The 13692-nt window shown below is 44.8% G+C and overlaps 1 protein-coding gene across 4 annotated transcripts in view; it reads left to right on the top strand.

The window, feature by feature from the left end:
• LOC143281682 (neuroglobin-like) overlaps positions 1-9968 on the top strand; it is a 170135-nt gene extending 160167 nt beyond the window's left edge. For all 4 annotated transcript variants that reach the window (XM_076586928.1, XM_076586927.1, XM_076586929.1 and 1 more), the window contains 2 exons: positions 5705-5935; positions 8574-9968. In XM_076586928.1, the coding sequence (XP_076443043.1) occupies positions 5705-5899 (195 nt within the window). In that variant the 3' untranslated portion in view covers positions 5900-5935; positions 8574-9968. The remainder of the gene's footprint in view (positions 1-5704; positions 5936-8573) is intronic.
• Positions 9969-13692: the final 3724 nt, after the last annotated feature.

Below are 13692 nucleotides of genomic sequence, written 5' to 3'. Positions count from 1 at the left end.
AAAACAAAGCTAGCAGCACACAACTCCCCCTCCCCCCCAGCCTCCCAGTCCTCCTCCCGCCCGCTCCGGCCCCCTGTCAGCTGATGACCACTGGTCAGGAAGCAGGCATCTGTGGCCCAGTGGTAACACGTGCACCAAGTAGAAAGCCAGAGAATCTGGGCGCTCTGGGATCGGACCCCACCGTATTCAGAATTTTCTCCTCCTCCTCAGTCCTTCTGCACACACACACACGCACACACACACACGCGCACGCATGCGCACGCACACACACACACGCACGCACGCACGCACACACACACACACTCACTCTGTCTCTCTCTCGCACACACACACGCACATACACTCACACACACACACACACACACACACACACACACACACACACACATAAACACCCACACCAACCTATCCACCTCCCACACCCTCGACCCCCACACACGCACACACTACGTGCATGCATCCAGCTCATTGTAACCTTTGTTATGCTGAGAAAGCATGAGGGGAAAAAGTTGTGAAAGCAGCCAGTAACTGGACAAAATGAAACCGACAAGCAAACAGAAATCAACATCATTTAAATTTCCTGAATTTTATTTGCATATTAATCATGGTTCTTTCTGTCGCACCTCCTCTACCCCTACCTTCCCTTCCTCCCCCTCCCCCCTTTCTCTGTTTACCTCTGCCGCGACAGCGGCAAGAAAATAATCATCATGTCAGTTGATGAAATTGATTTGCATATGCAATGTGCGGATCCTGCCCCCCCCCCCTCTCTCTCTCTCTCCCTCTCAGTTTCTGTCTTTATCTCTCTCTGTCTCTTTCTCCCTTCCTCCCCCCCTCCCCTCCCCTCTCTCTCTCTCTCTCTATCTATCTATCTCTCTCACACAATTTGCCTATAGATTAATATTCCTTTATTTCTTTCTCTCTGTCTGCCTCTTCCTTCCTACGCCTCTGTCTCTGTCTGTCTGTCTGTCTCTCAAAAAGTTTTGATATCTTTCGCTGACAACCAAGGGTCTTTCATTCAAATTTTACGATTTATTTTTTATTCTGATGACGTGGGTATTATAGCCAGCCGTTCCACTTTGGCCTGTCTGCAAGGACCTAATGCGTTGTGCCTCCTCTTATTATTTATTTATTTATCTATCTATTTGTTTATCTGTTTGTTTACTTATCTATTCATTTATTCATTTATTTACTCATTTATAGTTTTTGAAGCAGACGTGGTGTTGTGCATATGGATCAGTTCGTTTGCATTGAAGCCTCCTTGAAACTGAAATTGAATTTGCATTTTTATGAAATGGATATTCTTACCCGTACCCCCTTCTTGTGTATGTTGTTTTTGTCTATCAATCTCCCCTTCTCCAGGTCACAGTTGTCGACCCTCCGCCTTCCCTGGCATCTCGCTCATCTTTTAAAAGTTTATTCTACCATTCCTTGTTGTTGTTTTTTTGTTGTTGTTGTTTTTGCCAGCTTTCATAAGATGGTTTTTGTGGTTGATATGATTGTTCTAGCTTTGGCTGTTGTCCTCCTGTTTATTTAAGTTGTTAGCGTTGTGGCATGATGGTTTAGACGCTGATCTGCCAATACAGTGTTTGTGACGGACCGGGTCCGATCCTCGATCTCTCTCTCTTTCTCACACGTTTGACTGGAAAATCAGCCTGAGCGTCTAGTCATTCGAACGAGACGATAAACAGAGGTCCCGTGTGCAGCACGCACTTGGCGCACTGGAAAAGAACCCATGGCAGTTTATGTTTTGTCTTCTGGAAAAGTTGTGTAGCAGAAGAATTACTCTGATAAGTAGGCCTGCACAAATGAGTGTACCTGCGCACGAGGCGGCCTGATTGGCTCGTTGAATTACGCTGCTGGTCAGTCATCTGCTACGCGGATGTTGTGTAGCGTGCATGGATTTGCAGTGTCGCCTCCTTGTGATAGTGAAAGTGAAAGTGATAATGATGAAGGTGGTAGGACACTTGTTCCGGCTGTTATCATCACCTTTGTCGTTGTCAGTGGTTTGTGTTGTTTCTGTTTCCGAGCATCGAGCTGCTGTTGATTCTGTAGTGTCTGTTGCTGACGTTATTACGCTGTTTGGAGATAGAGCAGTTAAAGAAAGTTAACAGCTGAGAGAAAGAGGAGAGAGAGAGTTAGAGAGAGAGAGAGCGCACGCACACACACACACACATACACACACACACACACACACACTCACCGAGAGAGAGAGAGGTTACAGCAAATCGGGGTAACAATAAAAGGAGAGTGAGAGAGAGGGGGGAGGGGGTTGGGAGGGGGGGGGCAGATGCAAATAACAATGAAATGAAAAGAGCTTTCGAGTCGTAAATGGTGCAGAAAGGACAGGCAGCTTTTCCGCTCTGTTGACTTGCAGCGATATTCGTTTTACCTTCGATGGTCCAGTTTATTTTATTTTCACCTTGTTCTGGTGTTTTGTTTTTTGTTGTTTTTGTTTTTTGTTTTCATGTTCCCAAATTCATTTCTCTTTTATTTCTGCTCGGTTTTTAGAACGGATCGCTTGACGATCTTTCTGCTCCATTCGATCTTCAGCCAGATTACATTTACATTAATCTGGAAGAGTGACTTCCCCTCCTTGATTTGCAATGATGCAGTGAAACGTGAGCAGGGGAGGAAACTGGAGAGAGAGGAGTGTGAGAGGGGGGGGGGGTGAGGGGGGGAATGACACAGAATCAGCGGTTGCAGCAGCAGTGAGGACATCATTCGCAGAAACATGCTGCACAAGAGAACGGAAAAGCAGAAACTGTGTGCCGGCAGGAACAGCTATCAGCTGCAGTGAAGACAGGAGAGGGATGGAAAGAAAGCCAGAGAAAAAAAAAGAACAAAAAACAGATAGACATGACATAAACAAGAACGGAGGTAGGTAGGTAGAGTGGAATATACACAAAAAATATAGAAAGTTCAACAAGATTACAGAATAGATGCAGTGTGCAACAAAACAATAACAATGCACCAAAGACAGACAAAAGATAAAATTAGGAAGAAAAAAAAGAGGGAAAGAGAACAAACAAAAGCAGCAACTGCAACAACTCAGTGATAGAACGGACAACAGAGACAAACATATGAACATCAGGAATCTCTCAGAAAAAAAAAGAGAGAAAAAGATCTTTAACCTCGCACACCCAGAATTCGATAGATGAAACTTGAATGAAACTGGCGACAATACCAGAAAACAAAATGTCTAGACTCTGTGGCCAATTCTGTCCTGTCGTCTCTGAATAAGACATCTAAGTTTTAAGCCTCTCTCCTCTGTTCCCAGTTTGTTTCAACGTCTTCAGTATAGGCAGGTTCTTGGGGACTGTTGTTGAAGGGGCGTATTGGCCATCTCTACTCCTAGCTAGGCGCTCACTCAGTCTGGCACCCGGCGGTCAGAGCGATCATTGTCGTCACCACAGGGCTGGGTACGTGGTGTGCTGTGTATGATTGAATCAAAGCAGACACCGCCCCCCTCCCCCCCCCCCAACACGGCAGAAGTGAACCAGCAGCAGTTGAGGGGTTTCCTCTGGCGTGTGGCCTCGTGGCTGTCTGACATTCCCGGCACTGGGGTGCGACAGAAGCCAGGTTGTGGCTGTGTGTGGGTAGGGGTGAAGGAGGTGAGGGTGGGGGGAGGTGATGGGGGGGATGTGTGTGTGTGTGTGTGGGTCGGGGGCGGGGGGGGGGGGGTTGATGGGGGTGGCTGTGTGTATGAGTGCGGGGAGAGTGATGCGGGTGGCTGTGTGTGTGTGGAGGGGGGGGGCTGATGGGGGTGGCTGTGTGTGTGTGTGTGTGTGGGGGTGTGTGGGGGGTTATTGATGGGGGTGGCTGTGTGTGTATGTGTGGGGGGGCCTGGGTGTGTGTGTGTGGAGGCGCTTGGGGGCGAGGGGAGGATGAGGAATACGCAGCGTGTTGGTGATGCCTCGTAAACGGTGCGAAAGATGGGGAAACGAACACAAATCAGGAGAAAAAAAGAATGAATGAAGAAAACAGTTAAGCAATAAAGTGTTGATAAGAATAAAGCTTCAAAGAAAGAAAGTCAGGAAGAAAGAAATCATTAAGGGCAGAGCAAAAGGAAGAAAGAAAGAAAGAAAGCAACAAATAAAAGAAAGAACAGAAAGAAAGACAGAAGGAACATAAACCGCCCTCAATTTGATTACGAAGGGGATCAAAAACAGATCGATAACCCAGCAGCCCAGTTCAATCAGTCCGTTCCCAAAGAGCCTAATGCTGCTCCAGTCCACAATAATTCTGTTGGCTATTGACCCAGGGCCTCTAACCTGTCGGCAGTAATGCCTTCAAAGAAAGACAGAAAGAAAGGAAAGACAGAAAGACAAGGGAAAAAGAAGGTAAACTTATGATTCATGCATTTTTTGTTTTACTTCACGTTAAAAAGCATCAGGAAACCTTGTCTGAAGAGAAAAAGATTTACATATCTTTTTTTTTATAGTGTTGGTGCTTATGTTTTCTCCGTTTCTTCCTTGTCGTTGTGGGTAGCCATACCCGGGCTCTTGCTGTTCTCGATTCCTTCAGAACCTTTTAAAGAAAATGGTTTTTCAGTCAACAGAACGTCTGCTTCAAGTCCCGACGACGACAACTTTCGTGACGTGATGATCATCGGTAACCAAGAATCAGTCATCATCATTTGTTGTTGTTGTAGTTGTTGTTGAAGACTCGTGGTGTTAACAAAATCATTTTCTTTCCCCATAACAAAGATCATGTGGAAGTGGCAGTTCTTGAATCAATTACAATTACAATTATTATATTTATATAGCACTGAATCTTGTGCAGAGACAAATCAAAGCGCTTTCGCACCAGTCATTCAAACGCATGCATAACTCTAAAACTGGAGGGGAAAAAAACAAACAAACAAAAAACAAACAAAAAACTGAAGACAAGGAAGAGGCAGGGAAGGGAGGCTATTTTGGGAAGAGGTGGGTTTTAAGGCCAGACATGAAAGAGCTGAGTGTGGAGACCTGACGAAGCGAAAGAGGAAGTTCATTCCAATTACAAGGTCCAGAGACAGAGAAAGAACGGCGGCCAACAGTCGAGTGTTTGAATCTGGGTATGCGTAAACAGAGTGAATCGAAGCCGATCGTAGAGAGCGAGATGGAGTGTAGAGGTGAAGGCAGCCACATAGATAGGAAGGGGCAGAGTTGTGAATACATTTATAACATAGAGTGCTGATCTTGTACCTTATTCCATTGCCAAAAGTCAACATGGCGTGTGACCTCGTGCAGCAGCGATCATATAATTCTTTTGCATGGTATTCTTCTTGTTCTTGTCGATCGTTTGCTATTTTTGTTGTTGTTGTTGTTGTTGCACAGTGAGTGGCTTTCTCGTTATTTTTTTTTTTATTTTTTTTGAATAAGTATCATCATCGTCATCTTCGTCGTTATTACAGTTCAATGTTGAATTTCCTTTCACTCATCCCATAAGGTAAAAGTTGGTACGTCGTTTGCTGCCTTGTGTGGGTTGGAGTGGACTGGACTTTTGTTCATTGTCTCATCACACATATCAGTGATTGAAGACATTTTGTTAAAGTAGCAATGGTCACATTTGGATGGTATCGTTTACATGCTTTTTGCTGTCCCCCCCACCCCCACCCCCCGTTGATGTGGCCATGAACATGACGAAATGACTGTGGGTGTTACAGTTGATGTGGCCATGAATATTACGAAGTGACGAAGAACCTGACATGTTGGTGTTCCAGTTGATGTGGCCGGCCATCAGGGACGCTCTGAGACAGGCCTTGGCCGAGGAGTTCACGGTGGAGACCGAGCTGGCCTGGAAGCACGTTTTTGACTACATCGTCTTCAAGATGTCCCAGGGCATGAAGCGCCCAGACAAGACTGCCTCCTCCTCCTCCTCCCCGGATCCCCAGAACGCCAACGGGGTGCCCTCATAGCCTGGGTCAGCCCGACACTTTGGGCCTTCTTTGGAGGTGGGTGGGGTTTCTCTTGAGGTTTCTCTGGAGGTGGGCGGGGTTTCTCTTGAGGTTTCTCTGGAGGTGGGTGAGGTTTTTTTTCTTGAGGTTTCTCTGGAGGTGGGTGAGGTTTTTTTCTTGAGGTTTCTCTGGAGGTGGATGGGTTTTTTCTTGAGGTTTCTCTGGAAATGGGTGGATCGTTTGGTGGGGTTGCTCTTGAGGTTTCTCTGGAAGTGTATGGGGTTTCTCTTGAGGTTTCTGTGCAGGTAGGTGGAGTTTCTATTGAGATTTTTCTGGAGATGGGTAGGGGGGTTTCTCTTGAGGGAACTTTGGTGGTGGGTGGTTTTCTCTGGAGGTGGGTGGGGTTTCTCTTGAGGTTTCTCTGGATGTGTGTAAGATTTATCATGGTTTCTCTGGAGGTGGGTGGGGTTTTTCTTGAGGTTTCTCTGGATGTGTGTAAGATTTCACATGGTTTCTCTGGATGTGGGTGGGGTTTCTCTTGAGGTTTCTCTGGATGTGTGTAGGATTTCTCATGGTTTCGTTTCTCTGGAGGTGGGTGGGGTTTCTCTTGAGGTTTCTCTGGATGTGTGTAGGATTTCTCATGGTTTCTCTGGAAGTGGGTAGTGTTCCTATGGAGGTGGGTAAGGTTTCTCTTGAGGTTTCTCTGGATATGTGTAGTATTTCTCATGAGGTATCTCTGGAGGTGGGTGGGTGGTTCTCTGATGGTGGGTGTGGTTTCTATTGAGGTGGCTAAGGGTTCTCTTGAGGTTTCTCAGGATATGTGTAGGATTTCTCATGAGGTATCTCTGGAGGTAGGTGTGGTTTCTCGAGGTTTCTCTGGAGGTGGCTGGGGTTTGGGTGGGGTTTCTGTGGAGGGTGTTCTGGAGGTGGGTGGGATTCCTCTGGGGGTTTCTTTAGAAGTAGGCGGGATTTCCGTTGTGGTGGGTGGGGCTCCTATGTAGGTGGGGGAGGGTTCTCTGGAGGTGGGCGGGGTTTCTGTGGAAGTGAGAAGGTTTGTGTAGAGATGGGGAGTGTTTGTGTAGAGGTGGGTATGCTTTTCATACCTCTGTGGTTGTGTGAGGGTTTGCTTTGGGATGGTGACTTTTGTGTGGAGGTTGGTAGGTTGGTGTTTCTTGTAATGAATAGTTTTATTTGGGGGTAATGTTTGTTTGTTTTTACTTGAGGCATGTAGATTTGTTATGGAAATAAGTGGTTGTTTGTTTTGTTTTTAAACTAGAGGTAGGTAGGTTTATTATGGAGAAGAAGTTTGGGGGGGGGGGGTTCTCTGGAGATTGGATATATTTCCTCTGGAAATGGATCGTCTTTTTTCTGAAGGTATATATTTTCTTCTCTTCGGGTGATATTTATTATCTGAAGATTTGCAATATTTCTCTGAAGGTTTGCCGTTTCCCTCTGGCAGTGGGTAGGTTTTGTCTGAGGCGGGCAGCAGTTATCATGGAGGTAGTTGGGTTTTCCTTTGTGTTATTCTTGAGCCTGATTAGGTTTCTTCGCGAAATCTTCTTTGGGGGCTGAGTTACTTTCTTAATGTGCTTGCATTTGTTTCACTGTGAGATGTTTCTTAATGTGCTTGCATTTGTTTCACTGTGAGATGTTTCTTTTATGCAGAGGCAATAATGGTGGGGGGAAAAAACATGAATAAAAACACGATGACAAGGAAGACAAAAGTTATAAAGAAAGATAGAAATGGAAGAAAAATGAAAGGGGCGAAGAGGGAAACAGAGGGGAGGATGAAAAGTGTACTCAGCAAGACCAAACCACAAACAAAGAAGGTGGTATAATTCAATGAAGGGATGAGGAGAAAGAAAGAAAGGAAAGAAACCAGAAAGACAGGGTTACAAAAAGAAAGGGAGGAAGGAAGGAAGGAGGGAAGGACGACAGAAAGGAGGGGGTTAGGAAAGAAGGAAGGAAAGAAAGAAAGAAAGAAAGAAAGAAAGAAAAGACTTTCTAACAAGAAAGTATAAAAAAACCAACAACAACAGAAAAACAAACAAACAAACAACAACAACAACAAAAACAGGACAGGTCATGAATTTGAATAAAGTCTACAACTGTGGGGGAATTAGCCCGGTGAATGGGTTTCTGATTGCGTAACACACACGAACAGGAATAACGAAAGAATAAATAAAAAATTTTAAAAAAAGAGAGAGCGAGAGAATAAGGAAGAATAAGCACTGGAATAAATTAGAAGAAAGTAAAAAAAAAATGTGGGGAGAATAGCTGGGTAAAAGGGTCTGATTGCCATGTTCTGGTTGTGTCCAGTTTTTACCTTCATGGACACAAAAACGTAATTTTTTTTAAAACCAACATACCGCTAAATAAAACTATAAAACTTTAAAAAAAAAAAGTAGAAATATAAAAGAATGTGTAATGACACGAAAATAAAATGAAATAAACCCAAGGAAAAAGGTGATGCACAGCGGGTGTTTTGTTGTTTGGTGAGTCGGGGTTTTATCTGAATGTGTGTTCTCATCTGAAGGAAAGTGAGTTTTCTGTGGAGGTGGCTGAGGTTTTTTTTTCTTTTCACACACACACACACACACATGCAAATTCACGCACATGGGCGTGTTATGAAATGAAAACACACACAAAAAAGAATGAAGGATGAGATGAATGACTGCACTTTGTGTTATTACAGGCTGACCATTGTCAATGACTCGGAAAAGAACAACACCGACGCTTTTTTTTCCTGGACCAGAAGACCAAGAACGACAACTCCGTCAGGAAAGCCGGCCAGAACGGACCCCCCCTCCACCACCTTCTCCATGAGCTTGCTCACGTGACTTTTCTTCTCAAATTCTATTGGATGGCCGGCCCAGAGCGTCTGCAGAAAAATAAGTGCTTCATTTTGCTTTCTAAAACCTCGTTAGTATGTGGACATCGACTGCAAGACTGTTCTTAAAATATATGGTGTTGGGGTTTTGAAGAATGTAAGCGAGTTACAACCATTCTGGTTCATACAACCTTGCTAGTGTTGGTTTTTTTTTCTTCTTGAAATTTTGTTCTTGAACTTTCAAAGGGATGAAAGTTTTGAAATCCATACTTCCCCGGTACGAAATTGTTTTGGAAACTGTTGCATTGAAAAGCGACGTTTGAAGAATGAATTTGTTGTTATAATTTTGTTGTTGAGTTTTCGTTGAAGAACGGAAATTCTTGGACTGCATTGCTAGCTTTAAGCGACGGTAGGTGGGTGCCTAAACATTGGGTGTTTACTTATTCAGAAGGGAAATAGGGCTTTACTTTTTTGACGACTGTAATATAATGGTGAAATATGATCAGTAGGATTTCATGGGAACATTGCATTATTTGTCGACATTCATTTTCCCCATTGTATATGTAAGTGTGTGCATACATGTGTGTATACTTGTGTGTGTGTGTGTGTGTGTGTGTGTGTGCGTACAAATGTAAATGGTCATCTCCCAGCGTCGTCATTTTATCACAGAATGAAGCCATGTAAAATGGATCTTCGTTTAATTAAGTACCCCCTCACTATACTGAAAAAGATATTGTGTGTAAAGCGGGCAGTCAGTATCCTAAAGCATAATCACACAATCAGTGAATGTTAGTACGTTTTATGATAACTTTTGATTCTTTCATACTTGTCTTTAAGTACGGACATTTTTGGTTAAAACTACGTTATGATGTCTCCTCGGTTCAGTGAAGCGCAGATGGAGCAGTGACGTATTGGTACAGTTAGTGAAGATTTAGTGCAGGTGTACTCTTACCAACTAGCAAAATTAGGAACTGAAACTGTTCAATGGATTCTGGACTGATTGTGGACAATGACCTCAGACCGGAATAGATTTTAACCTGGAAATGTTTAGTCACATTTTGAAGCTTTTTAAAGTACACACTTTTGTGTGTGTGTGTGTGTGTGTGTGTGTGTGTGTGTGTGTGTGTGTGTGCCACTACTTTATTGCCACAAATCTTCTGTCATTTTCAAAATGGTTGACACAAACACATTAAAATAGGTATTTTTTGTTGTTGGAAAATGGGTTAGTTGACCATGATTTATTAAACCTTCAAACAGTTATGCGTGCGTGTATTTTTTCTCTCTCTCGTTCTCTCTCTCCCCCTCCCCACCCCCTGTTTCTGTCTCTCTTATTTTCTGCGTGCGTGTGTGCGTGTATGTGTGCGTGTGTGTGTGTGTGTAAGTTTATCATCATACATGTCAAATATGCAAGAAGTTTTGTTCTTAATTTCATCTCTCTTCATATGTGTGTGTGCTCTGCAGTTGTTGATAGATATTGGCAAAGACTTAAAGAATAAACCCACGCATAAAACACACACACACACACACACACACACACACACACACACACACATATATATATATATATATATATATATATATATATATATATATATCTAGATAGATAGATGTATCCTGTCACTGCCACTAGTGAGTGATTCTCACGGCTGGCAAACCTTTGGTCACACAAGGATTATTCTTCCCAAACTCTGATGACACTGTGCTTGTTGTGTCCCTCTGTCTCGCCATCTCTGTCTCTCACTCCATCGGTGTCTCGCCTTTCTTCTTTTCCTCCTCTCTTATACGCGCGAATGCTTCTTCCTTTGGTCCTGTAGAAAGTAAGCTAATGTGGTGATGAGATTTGGCACGAAGACATCCATTGATTTATTTTTTTTTACTTGTATGTCGGTGTGTGAAGTCATATCTCTCGGACAGCAGAGCAGTTGGTTTCTCCCTCCCCCCTCTCTCCCCGTCTCTTTTCATCCCAACTCCGTTCCATTTCCCCCTTCCACTTCCCATTTCTCCCCCCTCCCTCCACTTCCCATTTCATCACAAACCCTCCGTCCTATTTCACCCCACTCCCCTTTCCGTTCCACCCCCATTCCCGTCCCATTTCACCCCCACTCCCCGTCCCATTTCACCCCCACTCCCCGTCCCATTTCACCCCCATCCCCGTCCCATTTCACCCCTACTCTCAGTCCTATCCCCACTCCCTGTCCCATTTCACCCCCATCCCCGTCCCATTTCACCCCTACTCTCAGTCCTATCCCCACTCCCCGTCCCATTTCACCCCCATCCCCGTCCCATTTCACCCCCACTCCCTGTCCCATTTCACCCCCACTCCCCGCTCCATTTCACCCCAACTCTCTGTTAATTGCACCCTTACCCCACTCCCCGTTTATTGCACCCTTACCTCACTCCCCGTTTATTGCACCCTTACCTCACTCCCCGTTTATTTCACTTTTACCCCACACCGTTTATCTCACCCTTATCTCACTCCCCGTTTATTTCACCCTTATCTCACTCCCCGTTTATCTCACCCTTACCCCACTCCCTGTTTATTTCACCCTTATCTCACTCCCCGCTTATTTCACCCTTATCTCACTCCCCGTTTATTTCACCCTTATCTCACTGCCCGTTTATCTCATCCTTACCCCACTCCCCCGTTTACCTCACTCCCCGTTTATCTCACCCTTATCTCACTCCCCGTTTATTTCACCCTTATCCCACCCCCCGTTTATTTCACTTTTACCCCACACCGTTTATCTCACCCTTACCTCACTCCCCGTTTATTTCACCCTTACCTCACTCCCCGTTTATCTCACCCTTACCCCACTCCCCGTTTATTGCACCCTTACCTCACTCCCCGTTTATCTCACCCTTACCTCACTCCCCGTTTATTTCACCCTTACCTCACTCCCCGTTTATCTCACCCTTACCCCACTCCCCGTTTATTGCACCCTTACCCCACTCCCCCGTTTACCTCACTCCCCGTTTATCTCGCCCTTATCTCACTCCCCGTTTATTTCACCCTTATCTCACTCCCCGTTTATCTCACCCTTACCCCACTTCCCGCTTATTTCACCCTTATCTCACTCCCCGTTTATCTCACCCTTATCTCACTCCCCGTTTATTTCACCCTTATCTCACTCCCCGTTTATCTCACCCTTACCCCACTCCCTGTTTATTTCACCCTTACCCCACTCCCCCGTTTACCTCACTCCCCGTTTATCTCGCCCTTATCTCACTCCCCGTTTATTTCACCCATACTCCACTCCCCGTTTATCTCACCCTTACCCCACTCCCCGTTTATTGCACCCTTACCTCACTCCCCGTTTATCTCACCCTTACCTCACTCCCCGTTTATTGCACCCTTACCTCACTCCCCGTTTATTTCACCCTTACCTCACTCCCCGTTTATCTCACCCTTACCCCACTCCCCCGTTTACCTCACTCCCCGTTTATTGCACCCTTACCTCACTCCCCGTTTATCTCACCCTTACCTCACTCCCCGTTTATTTCACCCTTACCTCACTCCCCGTTTATCTCACCCTTACCCCACTCCCCGCTCTCCCCCTTCGCCGTTGTACTCACTGTAATTTTCCACTACTTTAGAATGGCGATGGCTATCCAGTGTCTGTATTTATGACTACCAGAAGTGATTCAGTCATTCAGTGAAACGATCAACAAATTAATACTTCAACTTAGCCAATTAATGTACACTACAAGCTGAGCAAGTCAAAGGCAAGCCAGTTCAAACAATTCACTCTGACATATTTGAGGGAAAGAAAAGGAATCGATAAACAAATTGACATATTGACACAGAAGACAGAACAACAAAAGATCAAATGGATAAAAAAAAAACCCCAAAAAAACCGACTCAAATGCGAAACAAACAACTTTAACAAGTGAAATTGACATGGTAAACAAGTGATTCACGCATGACCACCTCCACCACCACCACCTTGAAACAACGAGGAGTGTGAAGACGGATTGGGGAGAGGAGGGTGGTGGTGACACCAGGAGCAAGGTCGTCATTTTCCAGTTTTTTTTCAAATGAGCTACAGTTCACGTCAACGAAGAGGGCAGTAAAAGGTATTGAGCACGTGATTTTCGTGTTTCTCTTGTTTCTATCGCCTGTGTGTGTGTGTGTGTGTGTGCGTGTGTGTGTGATTTCAGCGTGTTGTCGACTCTTTCAGGTGTGTTGTCTGCCTCATTGCAGAGTGGAAAGTTGATTTTCCGAGGAACCAAATACTGGGCCTTGCTGTCTGTTGCTTCAAGGCAAAGGGTGAATTAAGAAAATGAGGTCTTTCCTCCCTGTTCTTGTCAGATCACCTGCACTCTGTGTTCTGCTTGCTGTTGGAAGGAAGGAAAGCGAATACGTTCTGTGTTGAGAAGCCGACGTTAAGTCATGCAAAGCGTAAGATTCGTCGTCGTCGACATTTTGAATTGACATTGTCGTTCATTTCGGAGGAGACGTTTTCAGCAGCGTCGTGACATCAATACAGCTTGAGTACGGTCAGTATTTCTTCGGAACAGGGAAGGGTCCGACATATTTTGTTAATTTAAATCTATGTCACTAAGTAAACAACATCAGACCTTAGCGTGGAAGGACATGCGGCATTCGAGGTTCTTGCCTTTTGGTAGACTGTGTGACTTGTGCAGGCTGTCTGACACACGGCGCAAGCTGCAGTTCTGGTTTCAGTCTACTGTGCTGGAGAAACAAATACTTTTTTTTTTTTTTTGCATGTTTCATCTCTATTCTTTCTTTCTTTCTTTCTTTCTTTCTTTTTCTTTCTTTCCTTTTAACGTCTTATATACATGACATCTGACGAGGAAAGAAGCATCGTGAGAAATGTCATTTGGCGTGTGGTCCCCCCATTCTGAAAAACGACGTGAGGTGATTCACATCATCAACACCAAGGCGCAATAGCCGATGGGTTTAAGCGTTGGACTTCAAATCTAAAGGTCCCGGGTTCGAATCTCGGCAACGGCGCCTGGTGGG

This window comes from Babylonia areolata, chromosome 4, assembly GCF_041734735.1.
Source record: "Babylonia areolata isolate BAREFJ2019XMU chromosome 4, ASM4173473v1, whole genome shotgun sequence".
Classification (NCBI taxonomy): domain Eukaryota; kingdom Metazoa; phylum Mollusca; class Gastropoda; order Neogastropoda; family Buccinidae; genus Babylonia; species Babylonia areolata.
This window is presented reverse-complemented; position numbering and strand designations above follow the sequence as displayed.